General features: G+C 36.9%; 1 protein-coding gene and 1 long non-coding RNA gene across 3 annotated transcripts; both read right to left on the bottom strand.

Moving 5' to 3' along the window:
• Positions 1 to 6,533: 6,533 nt before the first annotated feature.
• On the bottom strand, positions 6,534 to 7,720 carry LOC149610663 (uncharacterized). Of its 2 annotated transcripts, none has more exons than XR_016376617.1 (2): positions 7,081 to 7,720; positions 6,534 to 7,014 (listed from the first exon to the last, which is right to left on the bottom strand). It is a non-coding gene; the product is annotated as an uncharacterized LOC149610663 (long non-coding RNA). The 2 variants fall into 2 exon arrangements; XR_016376618.1 differs by having other exon boundaries at positions 6,534 to 7,022.
• Positions 7,721 to 8,889: 1,169 nt separating this feature from the next.
• LOC149610664 (uncharacterized) lies at positions 8,890 to 9,787 on the bottom strand. Its single transcript, XM_089858709.1, has one exon. It carries the CDS (start codon positions 9,541 to 9,543, stop codon positions 9,130 to 9,132), a length of 414 nt encoding a protein of 137 aa, XP_089714835.1. The 5' UTR covers positions 9,544 to 9,787; the 3' UTR covers positions 8,890 to 9,129.
• Positions 9,788 to 17,733: the final 7,946 nt, after the last annotated feature.

The raw sequence follows: 17,733 nt of genomic DNA on the forward strand, positions 1-17,733 counted from the left end.
TTGTTTTCATTTTCTAGAGACGCTATTTTAGACTGTGATAACCGGGTAAACTTTCTTTAAGAAAGCGGAATGCTATTTTTAGAAACAATAACCCCTCTATACGCAAGTCAATAATCATGCCTGGGTTACGCGAGATATCGAAGTTAATTAAAAGCAAATGTGGGACACACGGAAATGTAACCGGAAGTAACAGTTACGCAAGAATTCCGGCATTTTGACAGGATATATTTCTCAAAGAAGGGCAGGATAGATGCGGGGTAACAAAAAGATTTTTTTTTTTTTTTGGTTAAAGGATATGTTTTAGTAACCGAGGTAGCACGCGATATTTGTTGTTGGAGTGGATTTTACTTCGATGCAAACAGATCGATCCTTCGCGAGAGACTAACAAGAACTCGTCGGGTGGAAAAGAAAAGTCGAGGATAGAAGTAAAGCAGCGTGACGGATGGACCTCTAGCCCAATATTGAACCAGCTTGAACCAACTTTAAAGGGAGGTAAAACTTGTTTCAAAACTAGGGATATACGATATGCTTTGATAAGTATATTTAAATTTATCGTATCAAATATTTCAAATATTCCGCACAAATGCTTATATTGCTTTATTATTAAGGGACTAACAATATGCATTAATATATCTCAGAATCAAATAAACCTATGCCACCCTCGATAAAATGTAATTCCAGCTTCAGTTTCTTATCTACGATTTACCAGAAGTGAGATGAGACTAGAAGTAAAGAGCTCTAGCATTGGTAGAAGATCCTGGCACTAGTGAACAAATTTGAGAATTTTATGCCGCTTCCATCGCGCCTACACTACAGAAAAAAAATTGGCCAAGTTCCAATAATATTTCCTACCCCCTTCCCCTCAACCTAAAGCCGCGGAACACGGACGCGGTGCTTGGATCTAGTTCGGCCGTCTACCACCACGAGCGTCTCACGTTTTGGAGGGAAAATTCAGAAACCGCTACCAGAGGGCCAACCGTTGGTGTGTTATCAAGAATATTCACTTTCGCCAAGTGAAGAATTTGATTAGCTCAGTACTTCTGGTCTCATATTACTTCTGGATTTACTAATAAAACTTGCAGAACATTTAACAACAGGGTATCGGACGCCTCATTTCTAATAACTAATTGTTATCATAGTCTATCAAGCCAATTAAGTTCAGAAACCCTTTTAACTTATATGAAACGGTAGTGAACCGCTAGATATGTCTATTCCAGATAAAGGTAAGATAAAATGTTTCTTTATTTCCACTCCATTTGCGTTTCACCGTTCCCTTCAACCGTGTCTTAAAATGCTGGACGAAAACCTTAAGGCCATTTTCTTGAAGCAACACGAATTTTGCCGATATAGCAAAAGAATGAAATCACATAAAAATTGGGTATACGACAAAGAAAATAAAGTGTAGCAGCAAAATACACAGCAAAGTATCGCATCACCCAATTATCGTCCGAAACATACCCTTTAAGAAATAAATGGATACTTGGCTAAATAAACGATAAAACGTATATCACAAAACATAACATGGCATCGCATCACCCAATATACTAGACTGGAGAGACCGATCATTCGTGCACAACGATACGCGCAAACATCGGTTAGGCCTAGTGACCGGTTCCTCGACCATACTTTCATAAACAATTGATTATCTTTGTTGAATCGATTTTCAAGGCATTCTTGATGTTCCGCATCTTCAAGAAGTCTCGTTGCTGGCTCATAATTAACACACGGATGTCATAAGACAAATTTAGACATGATTGACCTATGATTTCAAATACTTCTTAAAAGGTATCACGAGAGAAATTATATAATACCGTTGTAACAATCCCATATTGATGTTACGCTAAAAATATATTGATACATTGTTTTAAATAAACAATAGCTCCTAGTGAGGCTTGCACCCATTGAGTATTTATGGTTATTAGCTTGTATAAAACAACACTTTGTGACAGAGGTGCATTGCAAGGAAGCACTTATGGTTATAGTAATGAAAATTGAAAAGAAACACCCTTTAAATAGAGTCAACAGACAAAGAGGAAAAATGCTCCCAAAAATAGCCCACTTCAGAACAGACCTGATCAGCAATAAAGTAAGAGGCTGCCATAAACACTTCCAATAATCTTCCTAAGTTTTACAGTTTTGGGGTTCAACGCTGAGAAGCAGGGAAAATATTTGTAAATAACCCAACTGAAAGAAAAAAAGTCTTGAAATTTTAAAAAAATGCTAACATGTTTCTATTTCTAACTTTTAAAAAAAATGCTAACATGTTTCTATTTCTAACTTTAAAAAAAATGCTAACATGTTTCTATTTCTAACTTTAAAAAAAATGCTAACATGTTTCTATTTCTAACTTTTAAAAAAATGCTAACATGTTTCTATTTCTAACTTTAAAAAAAATGCTAACATGTTTCTATTTCTAACTTTTAAAAAAATGCTAACATGTTTCTATTTCTAACTTTTAAAAAAATGCTAACATGTTTCTATTTCTAACTTTAAAAAAAATGCTAACATGTTTCTATTTCTAACTTTTAAAAAAATGCTAACATGTTTCTATTTCTAACTTTTAAAAAAATGCTAACATGTTTCTATTTTTAACTTTAAAAAAAAATGCTAACATGTTTCTATTTCTAACTTTAAAAAAATGCTAACATGTTTCTATTTCTAACTATAAATGGGGTAATTGAAATGACATCGGAATATTAAAAAAAATGGCATTGGTATTAACGTACTATTTTGTTTTCTATACTTCTCGTACATTTTGAAGTTACTCTTTAAAAATATAAACACTGAAAAACTTGGCATACATACCCAAGAAGACAATAATTCAGGCAAAATAATTAACATGAATCCCCACCATTAAAACTTATTCTCTGAAATGAACTTCATGCTACATTATATAAAATTTAAAATAAAATCAATTGAAAAAACATACGTTTCAGATATGTAATACCAGATTATAATATTGTTAGAGTTCCCTAAATATTCTAGGAGAGCGGTCGCTCTCTTAGATAAGACTTGATACTCCCTCTAATGCTAAAGGAGGGTTCTTTGATTGGCTGTAACTTTTTTCGTATTGTGTTTGCCGCTTTGAAATTTTGCCAGTGAACTAAAATTTGGGCCCTACTTTTGTGGTTAAAATTTCAAAGAGATCCAACTAATAGTTAATTCTATAATGAAAAAAGTTGTTAAGGGTGGTTTTAGAATCCATAAAATTATTAAGACATTTGGTGAAAGATACTATATTGTTCCATAGAGATAACATGGGATTTTTTTGAAAAATGACCTTAATTGCGATCGTGTATAAAGAAAACTATTCATTCGTTACGTTTGGGAACCATCTTAAATGAAAGATAACAGTCCATAGATGTGCCTTTTCTTAGTTTCATTAAGATAAATTAAGTTTAAGTATTGATTTTTATCATTATTAACACATACTTTGACTTACGTTGTTTTGGGTATTGGAATTACGGCGTTTTACCACTGTTAGAGACACGCATTTTAGCCCTCATTTTTTATGTTGGACTTACGGCGTTTTTGTTGTGATGCACTTCGTCAGAGGGATATTATCAAGAAAAACATGGCGTTTGAGCTCTTGTAGGTGCTTTGCCCGGGTTCTTGTGGGTACTTGTGGGTTCTTGTGGGTACTTGTGGGTGCTTGTAGGTACTTGTGGGTACTTGTGGGTGCTTGTAGGTACTTGTGGGTGCTTGTAGGTACTTGTGGAACATGTGGGTTCTTGTGGGTACATGTGGGTTCTTGTGGGTACATGTGGGTACTTGTAGGTACTTGTGGGTTCTTGAGGGTGCTTGTAGGTACTTGTGGGTTCTTGTGGGTACTTGTGGGTTCTTGTGGGTGCTTGTAGGTACTTGTGGGTTCTTGTGGGTACTTGTGGGTTCTTGTGGGTGCTTGTAGGTACTTGTGGGTGGTTGTAGGTGCTTGTGGATACTTGTAGGTACTTGTGGGTGCTTGTAGGTACTTGTGGGTGCTTGTAGGTACTTGTGGGTGCTTGTAGGTACTTGTGGGTTCTTGTAGGTACTTGTGGGTTCTTGTAGGTACTTATGGGTACTTGCAGGTACTTGTGGGTGCTTGTAGGTACGTGTGGGTACTTGTAGGTACTTGTGGGTACTTGTATGTACTTGTGGGTGCTTGTGGGTACTTGTTGGTACTTGTGGGTACTTGTGATACTTGTGGGTACTTGTAGGTACTTGTGGGTGCTTGTAGGTACTTGTGGGTACTTGTGGGTACTTGTGAGTTCTTGTAGGCACTTGTAGGTACTTGTGGGTACTTGAAGGTACTTGTAGGTACTTGTGGGTGCTTGTAGGTACGTGTGGGTACTTGTAGGTACTTGTGGGTACTTGTATGTACTTGTGGGTGCTTGTGGGTACTTGTTGGTACTTGTGGGTACTTGTTGGTACTTGTGGGTACTTGTGGTACTTGTGGGTGCTTGTAGGTACTTGTGGGTACTTGTGGGTACTTGTGAGTTCTTGTAGGCACTTGTAGGTACTTGTGGGTACTTGAAGGTACTTGTAGGTACTTGTGGGTACTTGTGGATACTTGTAGGTACTTGTGGATACTTGTAGGTACTTGTGGGTACTTGTAGGTACTTGTAGGTACTTGTGGGTACTTGTAGGTACTTGTGGGTACTTGTAGGTACTTGTAGGTACTTGTGGGTACTTGTAGGTACTTGTGGGTACTTGTAGGTACTTGTGGGTACTTGTGGGTACTTGTGGGTGCTTGTAGGTACTTGTGGGTACTTGTATGTACTTGTGGGTGCTTGTGGGTACTTGTTGGTACTTGTGGGTACTTGTAGGTACTTGTGGGTGCTTGTGGGTGCTTGTGGGTACTTGTGGGTGCTTGTGGGTACTTGTGGGTGCTTGTGGGTACTTGTGGGTGCTTGTAGGTACTTGTGGGTACTTGTAGGTACTTGTAGGTTTTTGTGGGTACTTGTAGGTACTTGTGGGTACTTGCAGGTACTTGTAGGTACTTGTGGGTACTTGTGGGTACTTGTGGATACTTGTGGGTACTTGTGGATACTTGTAGGTACTTGTGGGTACTTGTAGGTACTTGTGGGTACTTATGGGTACTTGCAGGTACTTGTGGGTGCTTGTAGGTACGTGTGGGTACTTGTAGGTACTTGTGGGTACTTGTATGTACTTGTGGGTGCTTGTGGGTACTTGTTGGTACTTGTGGGTACTTGTGATACTTGTGGGTACTTGTAGGTACTTGTGGGTGCTTGTAGGTACTTGTGGGTACTTGTGGGTACTTGTGAGTTCTTGTAGGCACTTGTAGGTACTTGTGAGTTCTTGTAGGCACTTGTAGGTACTTGTGGGTACTTGAAGGTACTTGTAGGTACTTGTGGGTACTTGTGGATACTTGTAGGTACTTGTGGGTACTTGTAGGTACTTGTGGGTACTTGTAGGTACTTGTGGGTACTTGTAGGTACTTGTAGGTACTTGTGGGTACTTGTGGGTACTTGTAGGTACTTGTGGGTACTTGTGGGTACTTGTGGGTGCTTGTAGGTACTTGTGGGTACTTGTATGTACTTGTGGGTACTTGTGGGTGCTTGTGGGTACTTGTTGGTACTTGTGGGTACTTGTAGGTACTTGTGGGTGCTTGTGGGTGCTTGTAGGTACTTGTGGGTGCTTGTGGGTACTTGTGGGTGCTTGTGGGTACTTGTGGGTGCTTGTGGGTACTTGTGGGTACTTGTAGGTACTTGTGGGTACTTGTGGGTACTTTTAGGTACTTGTGGGTACTTGTAGGTACTTGTGGGTACTTGCAGGTACTTGTAGGTACTTGTGGGTACTTGTAGGTACTTGTGGGTACTTGTGGGTACTTGTGGGTACTTGTGGATACTTGTAGGTACTTTTGGGTACTTGTAGGTACTTGTGGGTACTTGTGGGTACTTTTAGGTACTTGTGGGTACTTGTAGGTACTTGTGGGTACTTGTGGGTGCTTGTAGGTGCTTGTAGGTGCTTGTGGATACTTGTAGGTGCTTGTGGGTGCTTGTAGGTACTTGTGGGTACTTGTATGTACTTGTGGGTACTTGTAGGTACTTGTGGGTGCTTGTGGGTGCTTGTAGGTACTTGTGGGTGCATGTGGGTACTTGTGGGTTCTTGTAGGTACATGTGGGTACTTGTGGGTACTTGTGGGTACTTGTAGGTACTTGTGGGTACTTGAGGGTACTTGTAGGTACTTGTGGGTACTTGTAGGTACTTGTGGGTACTTTTAGGTACTTGTGGGTACTTGTGGGCGCTTGAACTTTTAGGGTAGCCCTGACTATATATTGTTTAAGGTTTTAAGCTTAATATTAAACAGACGTTAGTTTATGCTGCAAAAAAGTTTGAAATTGACAATCTCGGATCGTCTTTATGAAGTTTTAAGGATATCCGAATTTCATATTGGGCTTATGACAATTTTGAGCTAAATGTTAAACGGACATAAATCAGCATTTTTAAAAATTTTGTAAAATTGTCAATTTGGTCCTATTTCTGGAATTTTTAGGGGGGCGCATCGCGTTTCAATAAATGATTGGTAAAAATTGTATTATGTTAATTACAATAAGAATACAAACTTTTATTGATTTACTTTTTTTTTTGAAGTATCATTATAACTAAATGTCTGATTGAGCTAAAGTTATGGTCCCCTTTATATATGTTTCTGCTTAGTGCAGATTTTGAAAATGTAATACAGTTTCTTAACATTCTTAATTAAAATGAAGACTGAAGGAACAGATATTAATCAAAAATGTCTTGATTAGAATCAAGACCTAAAAAGTATCGATAAGACTGAGGGTATCACTTGTCTGAAGGATCAGATATTAATTTTTCTTTTTAATTGAAACTTAAATGCATGCTTAAGAAAAAACAACGTTCCATTACCGTTTTTCGTTGAAATAAATTATTTTACTGGTAATCAATTTCAAAAATTTACTTATCTCGGCTTTTCGACCACAATTCCATTCCCCGAAAACATTTTATCATTACATTAATTACTTTTGGGAGATAACGTGTCAAAAAAACCTTGAAAACTATAAAAAGCTGTAATAGCGGTCTGTTTAGCCATGACAACAACCTTTTAAAAGTTACCAGGGAAAATTGATGTAAACTGAAGTTGAAATTTCATCATGTGCGACCTGCGGCCCAGAAACTCTCCCATAGTCCCAGTGTGTGTAGAACATAATTTTTTCGCTGTTATCTGCCAAAATAGATCTTTCTAGGTAGTGCCGCCTCCTCACTTGAATTTTACATGATATATTAAGGTTTGAACGAACAAAATTCTAGATTACTATTTTCACTACCATGTCCCTCTGCTACCTTGAAGCAAACTTTCCTCTCTTTTTGCTGCTCATTACCGGTGCCATTCTCTTGACTTTCTGTTCGTTATAACTACTATGATGTTACTGTCCCTATTGAATTTGGCGCCATTGGTTTTAGAATAATTATAATGTTCCACTGCGAAGAGTGCCGGTCACGAATGGGGATGTAACGTCTTTAGGAACCTTTTAAAACGCAAAACCATACACGTACTCTCCCAAAAGTAATTAATGTAATGATAAAATGTTTTCGGGGAATGGAATTGTGGTCGAAAAGCCGAGATAAGTAAATTTTTGAAATTGATTACCAGTAAAATAATTTATTTCAACGAAAAACGGTAATGGAACGTTGTTTTTTCTTAAGCATGCATTTAAGTTTCAATTAAAAAGAAAAATTAATATCTGATCCTTCAGACAAGTGATACCCTCAGTCTTATCGATACTTTTTAGGTCTTGATTCTAATCAAGACATTTTTGATTAATTTGCTTTGCCCTGAACACTTCTGTGCAACGATTAAAACGTTTCTACAGGGGTCTATGAGAAAATGCATTAGATAAGATACCCTATATGTTGTTTTTGCCTTAGACCATGAAATTCATGTTAATTTTCAGAGGAATATGAAATATGAATTTATTATAATCTGGATATGAACCTAAATTTAACGCCTTTAAGAGACTGGCAGACTATGATTAGATTAAGTGTTCAATTAAACTCTTCACAGCCTTCGAGCCATAAGAGCTACTAGAAAGGCACCAAGGTCCCGTAGAAAGCACCACATATCCATGATTATTAAGTTTTTCGAACTGATTCCAGACCATAGTTTTGTTGTTCATTCACGAAATGAGTGAAAAGGTGAACAATACATGTTTCCAAATTATCTAAAACTTTTCTTTGTAAATATGGGGAAGTCTGAGGGTTCAGTATATTCATGATTCAATGAGCTTTTTTTTTAAATAAAAAACTGATTTTACTAATATTTAAAACGTAATTATAGAGCAATTACTTATTTTTTAAAACTGAACAACCATCTGACCCACAATTAGTTATAATCTTAATTATTAGTGCAACCATAAGGATATTATCTCTCTCCTATAATGAGAGAGATAATGTCCTTATGGTGCAACTCTAAATCGACCAAGATTGTTTCAAGCTGGCGAACAGAGAATATTGTCGAACGTATCTACTCGAGCAGAATAGTTTTTAAATTTTAATCTCTTAAGTGAAGGGATTCCATCTAGGTAGTGTAAGGAGAAGGTAATTATACTTTTTGTTACTAAAGATAACAAGATACAAGGTAAAGTAGGGGCACGGAGACTTTAAAAATTAATTATAATCATTATATCCATTATTTTTTACTTGGGGTTCTAACTTTTAACGATTTTGGTCATTTAACCTTTCAGCAGCGTATAAATACTGATAAAACTTGTATTCAAGTTGGAATATGTTTACATTTCAATAAGATTCTATGTGAACTACAGACTAGATGGGTTTTAAGATAAATTTAGAATAGGCTTAATAGATGAACAACAAGAAATAATTGGTAAAGTGTTGAGGAAGTGTAATTCATATGAGCGTCACGAATTGATATTCACAATATCAAAAGCGATGTTATAGTTTTGTAATATTAGGGGTCATTGAAGTTCAAAATGTTGAAGGGTTCATTTATCTTGTACTGCCCATACACAAACGTAAATTCAGTTGCTCAATTTATGTTTCAAAGTCTTAATTTTGTTAAACGGTTTCAGTTAAACAGATAGGCTTATTTCAAGAGTGTAATCTCGTTGTGTGTACATCAAACGGCAGAAAGGTACCGTATATTACTTACATAAACAAATGGTAAGCGGAAGATTTTGGTCCTCTGGGTCTTTCCAGAAAATTGTAAGTCTGACACTGGAGACGTCGGTATCGATGGTCTTGAGATCGAGCTCTCAAGGGTTTGCCCAATAAACTGAAAGTTGTTCCGGCACGACTCCCCGCCCCGGACGACAAACCGGACACGGTGGAAGAGTGGACGGGCGAGTTTCGGACACCCGACCCTGCCCCGCCGCTACGTCGAGGGTACTGGAGACGCGCCTCTAAAGTCCGGAGCTCCAAGAGGTTTGTGGCCAAACCGACGGGGCGGTTAGAGAACCGACCACCGTCCGAATGGGCCAATTTGTAATTGAAATTCCCGAACGCCGAGTGAGAACGGCCACCGTTATCTTCGTCGCTAAAGCGGCCCCAGCGATTTGACATATCACGAAAAGTAGTTTCAAGAGCGTTGAAAAGGGGACTGGGAAATACGCGTCTAGTTTGACGCTCCGGAACTATGCTTAGTTATCAGTGTACTTAAGCCTTTGCCGGGAGGAAGTAGTGAAAGTATGGGAAGATCTAGATTACGGATGCATCACGTGATGCCACGGGAATCGAATGGTAGATTAGAGTCACTTTGTAGTCTATTTCGTTTCGTCATTTTATTAAAATCGCACTAATATTGTATTTTTTGAAATAATCCCGGTGCATTTATAACCAATGAAATATGAAAGACTCACAATTTAAGGATATTACGCGACAGTTATTTATTAGCACTTAGGAGATATGTAAGAGGATTCGAAATGTCGGTATATTTATCCAAAAATACTTATGTACATGGTAACATTAGCGGAATTTTAAATTTTAACTGTATACATAACATGTAGTGTAGACTGTGTAGGCGTCACGTAACGAAAAGCTCGAAATTGTACGATATGTGAATAGTAGAAGTAGAATATTTACCAACACTGTATAAGTCACATATGCAGAAGTTGGCGATAGCCTCAGCTTTGCATTAACTTACTAATTCGTCAAAACATGTGCAATAAAAGATGCACTGGGAAGATACGCTGTTTTCCAATATGAAGCGCGAGAATAAAGGAAAGCAAATTCGGGCGACACAAAAATGCAAACCACTGAAAGCGAAATTTTGGAGGAAGAACGCGTACAACACAAGAACGACGTGTCATTAAAAAAAATAAAGATAAGGGGAAAACGCGATGAAAATAAATACTTGCTTACACTTAATTTTTTAGACCTTTTAAAAGACTTAAGACTTTTGAGAAAAGATGTTTACTAAACTTGGAAGATGCAAAAATTGGAGACACTGCGCACAATCTTACGGAATAAAAAGATTGAGAGTGTAGATTCCAGAGAATGGAGATCTAGGGATATCTTAACGCGATAGACAGCAGTGAGAGATGAGGTTGGGAGAGAAGCGAGCCCAAGCTCCCAACGACAGACTGTTGCACGCGCCTTCGAACTTGTGACGTCGGCGCGGGTTCCAAAGGATAGGGAGTAGGGAAACTTCTCCACCTAACGGGCAAAAGCTCTCGTGATTTTCAGGAACAGCCTGACGACAACTTAACCCGCGAACAGAAAGAGAATAGCGTCCCCAGCGGATAATCCTACTACGTAATAGAATAGGGCTTTCGGTATCTTCTATACTATCAGGTTGATCGGTCACAGACAATGCGAGGAAAACTCGCGCTCTCTTTCGACATACACTCTCCTTCAAGCTTACACTTGAACCATGCCGTGCGCGAGATGACGTCAATAGGCTACGAAAGGCAGCGTTGCTTTCTTCTCTAGGTCTTCCTTCGCGTTCCGTTCCAACTTTCCTTTTCCTTAGCACTATACTTTAGAGAAATTAACTGGAGGAGTTTTAAAGCCGAAAATTTGGTTGAGGAAATATTTACAGCTAGTGCAAGGTCAGCATTGTCAGATCAATAACAAACGAATTTAGATATCCTTTGATGCATTGTATTAAGAAAATAGAATATTTATTCGACCGTTTCCGAGTAAAATGTCAAATTTCTCTGGATCACAAAAGTTCCTAGGATTACTTCTCCCAGATTACCGGGTTGTTCACCGAAAGGGCCTAGCCCGTGCCCAAAGGCATCCGCGTGCTGGCCTATAAAAGACGCGCCCAAAGGGGAAGGAACTTAGCGCGCGTGCGACAAGGTCTAGCGTTGGGCTGGCTGGGTTGGACCCTTTCTTGCAGGATTTTAGATGGGAGAATCTCCCAGTAAACGTAGGAGATCTGTAGTCTGTAGAGGAACTTAAGGGAGAGTCTGTGTTGGTTGAGAGCCTTGATTGGGATCGATTTTAGAGGCACGCAAGACGAGCGAGAGAATGAAACAGCTAGGCCAGTAAAATAAGGGAATAAAACCCTACTTCTACAGCTCTTTATTTTCCGCAGGTGATGTGTTGAGAAAGTCAATGTTTCAATTGTGTTCGTGGTAGAGTTTCGTTTAAATTCATGTGTTAAGAAATACACGGCTTGCAAGGAAATTTTGCAAAACGTGAAAAGTAGATGAAGACTGGTGGGAGAGAAAAGAAGCGATGTTATAAAAATTTGAATTTTATATTTTTATTGTATAAAGTTCTTAGATACAGAAGAAAATCGTAACCTCATCAATAGCTTAATAGAATCTTCACTGGCCAATTGTGCATATATGTATTTTCATAAGTTTATAAGATATGTTCCATAAGTATGACACTACGTATACTTCGCAATGCTAGAGACTTACAGAGAGCTAGCTCAAGTACGGCACGAGAATTGACGGCAAGCGGTTAGGCAGTCCATCTTCCTATTTAGTCTGTAATAAGCCTTTTACAGCTGCTCACTAGGTCTCACTTTTCGAGAATGTATGACGTTTCACCTTCCTCACTTCATGACAAGCTCTCAGTAACCAGTGACAAACTTATGTAACATATCTTATGAACTTATGATATTTTGTATTGGTAGATTTCTTATATTAGTAGCTTGCATTATCTAAATCAATATTAGTCAGAGCAGCAACAATAACATTTTACGAATGATTGAAATATGAACCATAATCTTCACATTTTTAAAGATCACTAATATAAACATTTATCTGAATTCTCTTTGAAATGGCAACAATGTCCATCTTTCTACTGTATTGAGATGATGAATAATAGAAGACAAATCAGAAAAGAAAGAAAAAAGGATGAAGAGGGTCCTAATACAAAACGCAACGGAATCAGTAATAAAAATGCCATTTTTCACTGACTCGTTTTCTTTTTTTTTGGTTGCGAAAGAACAACTACTAGACTTGAGGGTCATCAGAATCAAATTTCCATTGCACTTTGGTTTTTCGATTTTATTTTATTCTCTTTTCGAATGTACTTTGAACGAATTCGAATGTTTCTACTGAGAGTATTTGAAAATTCACTACAGAGTTTGCGATCACGAAGTACTAAAAAGTGAAGGCTTAGAACTGGACTTGGTTCGAAATGTGTCAATGATTCAGATATTTTCAAAAAAGGCTTATCAGATTTGGCTAATATTTTCAATTGCGCGTTTGCTAGAGTAAGAATTGGAAGGCCAAACGGAAACTGTCAAAACTCATCTTTGGCACCGTTTGAACTCAGAAACCTAACACAGTACCCCTTACTCGAGCCCTGTTTTTATTTACAACTCTACACTTGGCCTGGGTTAAAAATTACAGTTTGGTTTTCAACCCTGTCTGAATGAATAACATTTAAAAGTATGATTTTATGTCGCTTTTAAAACACTTTTAACATAACATGAAAGTTTCACTGAAATCTATTTTAGACTAAACTGTTTTCAGTAAACAAATAAAAGGCTCGACCATTACGCCATAACTTTTGAGGATTGAACGTTTTATAATATGTTGCTACCCACGCCCTACCTTGAGCTTGATTTTCTTTATCAGTTTGTAATAAGATTGATCTTTTTTAAATTTATGTTGAGACTATTTTAGTTTTGAACGCGTATTGTTCGTCGATCTGCGGGAAGTTGAAAAAGCGACCACTATACGTACGTTTGCAATGTAATTTCAAGCAATTTCAGTTTAGTAACCATGTCAATACTAAGAACGTTAAATATTCATGAAGTAATTGATGAAATTTATGACTTATGGAAGCAAGGTAGTCGAACTAAGAGAAATAAAAATATATTGATCTGGCCTTACGTGTTTCAGAATCATTCTCTTATTTCCGCGGATCGAAGCCTTTTTTTTATTTTTTTGGCTTTTGGGACGCCCAGAAAATAAGAATTTTTATTTTAGCAGGGTCCTCTCATTCGCATACTGTAGTACAGCCCTCTTCCTCCACAAAATGATTTTCGAAAATGCATTCTTTAAGACTTTTTTGCCCAGGGAATGTAAAGCAGAAGAAGTAGATTTTTCCTTTTTTCGTTTAAGAGTTTTTTTAAATCCATAATGGAAACATTCTGTGGATAAAATTTTGTTGAAGTATACAGTATGTCGTACAATGGTAGGTAGTGTTCAGACATGTTTCAAATCTTCAAAAGAAAGAAAATCTTAACCCTGAATATGTACAATTACGTATATGCGCGAGGTGGATATAAGGAATAACTCACTCAACTGTACCAAGCTCTTTTTTCTGGCAGGAATAGATCATTTCAAATATTGCATGCAGGGAATCCAATGGGCAGGAGCGAGACAGCCATCGTGGGTTAATTTCCTACAACCAAGCGGCAAAGCCAGAAGGAGAGGGGGGTAAACAAATCGCAGTGCCTCTAGCGGTGCTTCTTGGCGCTAGGGATATAACCAAAGATGGTGGCCTCTCACTGTGGAAAGGTCGCTGATTTAAACCATAAACCTTTCTAATACAAAAACGTCTTAGGAATCAAATTAGCTACGGCGTCTAGAACGATGTTTACTCTTCTAATCACCATGTTCCATGATGGCTTCCGATTTATTTCTAGCGGGGTAATTGAAGAAGTAAACTAATCTGGGGTTGTCAGCGCTATCATGCATTTCTACTCTTAGCAAACAGTACCGCTGGCAGAGTGGTGGCTAGAGATAATGCAAGTTCAGTGGAATTCATCTAGCCTACACTGCGCTCCCTTTCTCGTCGAAGATTAGGGTAGTTTCATAACACGCTTGTAGAAAATGCCTTATATTGCTTCAAAATCCATGCTCCGACGTTCAGAATGAAGCTCTTCATCCAGTAGGGACTGAGCAGTGTATTTTTGCAGGGAAAAACTAGTAATTTTTGGAATGTTAACAATTATTTATAGTTATTAAATTTAGAAAATAATACCTCATAAATGGTAATAGCTTTAATTTACAATTTTCAATAGTATCAGAAGGGGATAATAGAAGAAGGATGACACTCTATATTCTCTTAACACTTTAGTTATGTAACGTCATTCTTCCCAGGCTCACACTTTTTGTTTGCTTTTCTGCTCATCAGACTTCAGATGGCATCGCACAGTAAGGTGAATTCTATAATTGTTTAGCACTAAATCCACAGCAATCAACCCACAAACCTTGTCTTGGGGTGGGACAAAAATCCACAAGCGCGTCTTACCAAATAGTTACACGTTAATAGAGTAATGATGAGGGAACTATTTTTCGCGTAGGTGATCCGGTTTAGTAACCTTGCTACAATTGTTCTAATGTTGGGATAAATCATGTTACAATTACCCCCGCTTTGTGGAACACTTTTCTCGAAGAGAAGTATTATATACTTCTGATAGTATGCAGTATCCATTTTATTTCAATAGTGCGCTATGAACACATGCTTTATTTTTATCAAATAAAATAAAAATGTTTCATAGGAGTTTGCTCAGCTTAGTAATTCTCCATTTTTGGGATGTAGGTTAGAAGTCAAACATTATTGGCATCAGTGTTCATGCATTACCACTGATATTTATACCAGGGTTGTTTGATTTAAATCAGTTTGATTTAAATCACTGATTTAAATCATGATTTAAATCAAGAGATTTTTTTAAAAAAATCATTTGATTTAAATCAAGAATATATTTTTATTTTTAAAAATTTTTTTCTAAGAGTCCAAGAAGTAGTTTAAGAAACGAGAGAAGAAACTTAACTAGAAAAGACCTAAAATTAAAAATAATCATGGTTTTGGTATATTTCAATGTAAGTTTTTCCCAGAACTCCAGTTTGTCTTGCTGGAAAGGCTAGGAAATGAAATAGCGGTCAAGCTAGTCTTTTTATACAAGCATTTGAATTGTAATAATATCCAATAGCTGCTTAAATGTCATGATTATTTTGCTTTTGGTTAATTTTGACTCAAAAGTTTTCATGTTGGTAATTTACTATCTATTAGTTCAATAAAAATCAAAAAAATCAAAAAAATCAACAACCCTGATTTATACTCATGGATATAGGCCTACTCTTTTTCGGATTATGCACTTTCCTAAAACATTTTCTGGTGATAAGGTTACATTAACTTAAAAATCAGTTTCGAAACTAATCTGATTATTCTTAAACCTAGCCCGCTATATTACATATATTTGAAGTATATAGAGCAGGCATTAAAAATTTCAATTCTATTTATAGTCAAGGAACGAAAATTGTGTCTGTTATTGATTTCACTAAAAAACCTTCAATATTCCTTGGAAGATGAATAAAATATACAGATTAGCTAAATATATTACTTTTCTTCAATATTTTGTATACCTAACAGATGGTATACTTTATCTACGGAAAATTTCTCATAGGAGGTAAATAAACAATATTAAAAAAAAATGAAAAATCATATTTTACTTCCAAATAACTGTAAAAATAATATGCGAAATAATCGATACTATTATAATATCTCACGAACATCTTTTAATAAACAATTTTTCTTTAATAACAATTAAAATAATTGTCGATTACAGAATATACTTTTGAAAAATCGCTTTTTGTTTTTGAATATAGAGGGCGTTAAGAGTCTAAACTATCTTTTGAAAAATCATTAGCTATTCAGTCTACGAATCAGCGCCCTTCTTTGCGTATTACACTTTTACCTGGCGATAAACGAAAAGCTTTGGCCCTATTTTCAACATAAATTGACACTATTGCGCAAGCCTCCTTGGCTCTCCCTCATATTTCTTTCGATTTCGTTGGGTGTGATGAGCTACTTAAATACGGCTAATCGGATGCAAAATAGAATTTTTTGGTAGTAGCAATTCAAATCTCATTTGGTAAACAAATGAAAAGGTTCATACTTGAAAGGAAGTGGATGGTGAAGCAATAAAGGGTAAGAAAAAACGTGATCGGTATGTTAAATTAGCAAGTGTCAATATTGGAAAGAAGAGGCTATTTAATTTAAAACGTAAAGCCTAAAGTGAAAACATATTTTATATCCTGAAAGGTAAAGGCTTAAGACTTTTTTCTTGGTGTGGGGTTGTGCCCTAAACCGATCGAGACTCAGCTTTTGCAATACAACCCTTTACCCTTTTCAAAAGTCAAGGGTAAAATAGCCTGATTATAAATATTGAACTTATTATTAACTGATGTTCTATAACACAAAATAACTAATGCTACTACATGGAATTACAGTTTATTAACAAAGTTCTTAAAATTTCGGAAGCTTTCGGACTGTGGTCCTTCAGCAGCACTAACTTAGCAGATGTTAACCGCGTGTATACAAACAAAAATACTCTGGTGGACTGGTAACCTAGAAGCCTTATCTAACGTCTTTGGATGTACATACTGGATGTTCTATATTAACCCTATTTCAAGCAGGCGATACTGCGGCCTAGGTTTTATATAGGTTTCTGGAATTTATGGAGTACTCTCTTGAAAATTGTTTTAAGCATTTTTATGTGAAAATTAAAAAATTAAATGGTCTGTTTATTTTTACAACAATCATTTTGCATTCGGAGTCGAGTCCAAATGGAAATGCTATTGACCTCAAATATCTCAGGACAAAGATTGCTTTTCTGAAATCGGGTTCGTCACGACACAGAAACATATTGTGTTGAATTAAAAAACAATAATAATCGAAATCGGACAAGTCGTTACTGAGAAACGTCGTTAGTGACATTATCACATTTCACCCGACTGAAAAATTCCTATCGACGCCCTTCAAAAATGATTTTCCGCCCACGTTTGGTCTAAAGATTAGTTCACACTTGACCAAAACACGACCGAAACACTCCGACCGAAACAGCTTTCGGTCAGATAAATTTGGTGTTCTATTTTTTTTCGCAGAGGTCGATGTAAAACTATTTTGATAACCAATCTATAATCCTTTAGGCATGAAGCTTATTTTGACGTCATAATAGGAAAAATTAGCTATCCCTCGTTTTGATTTTTTTTTAACTAGCCAGTTGCCATTGCCACATTTGCATGCCATGAGCTTTCGAGTCTGAATTCTCAATGCCGTGTTTTCACATTGTAAACTTTTGAGTTTGAACCTCTATGACCTGCATTTGGTAGCAGTAACCTCCCTAACTAAAATACCATCAAGAAAAAAAACCAAATGCCAAGGTTTAATTTCTTCTGGCCCAGAGTCCCAATTCCAACTCGTGCTACGTGACTAAAGCTCCATTTCGGTCGGAATTCGGTCGTATGTTTGAACCGAACTAACATCTTGCCGTCAAAGGCCTGCGTAGAAGTAATTTTTTGACGCAGCGCTAAAATTTTCGGTAGTTATTTTCGG

This window comes from Phalangium opilio, unplaced genomic scaffold (genome assembly GCF_054372755.1).
Source record: "Phalangium opilio isolate 3A_F unplaced genomic scaffold, DU_Popi_V2 ptg000329l_1, whole genome shotgun sequence".
Lineage (NCBI taxonomy): Eukaryota > Metazoa > Arthropoda > Arachnida > Opiliones > Phalangiidae > Phalangium > Phalangium opilio.

What these genes read in the sequence shown, in the direction of transcription:
- LOC149610664 (XM_089858709.1), bottom strand. Translation starts at nt 9,543, where the DNA reads ATGTCAAATCGCTGGGGCCGCTTTAGCGACGAAGATAACGGTGGCCGT.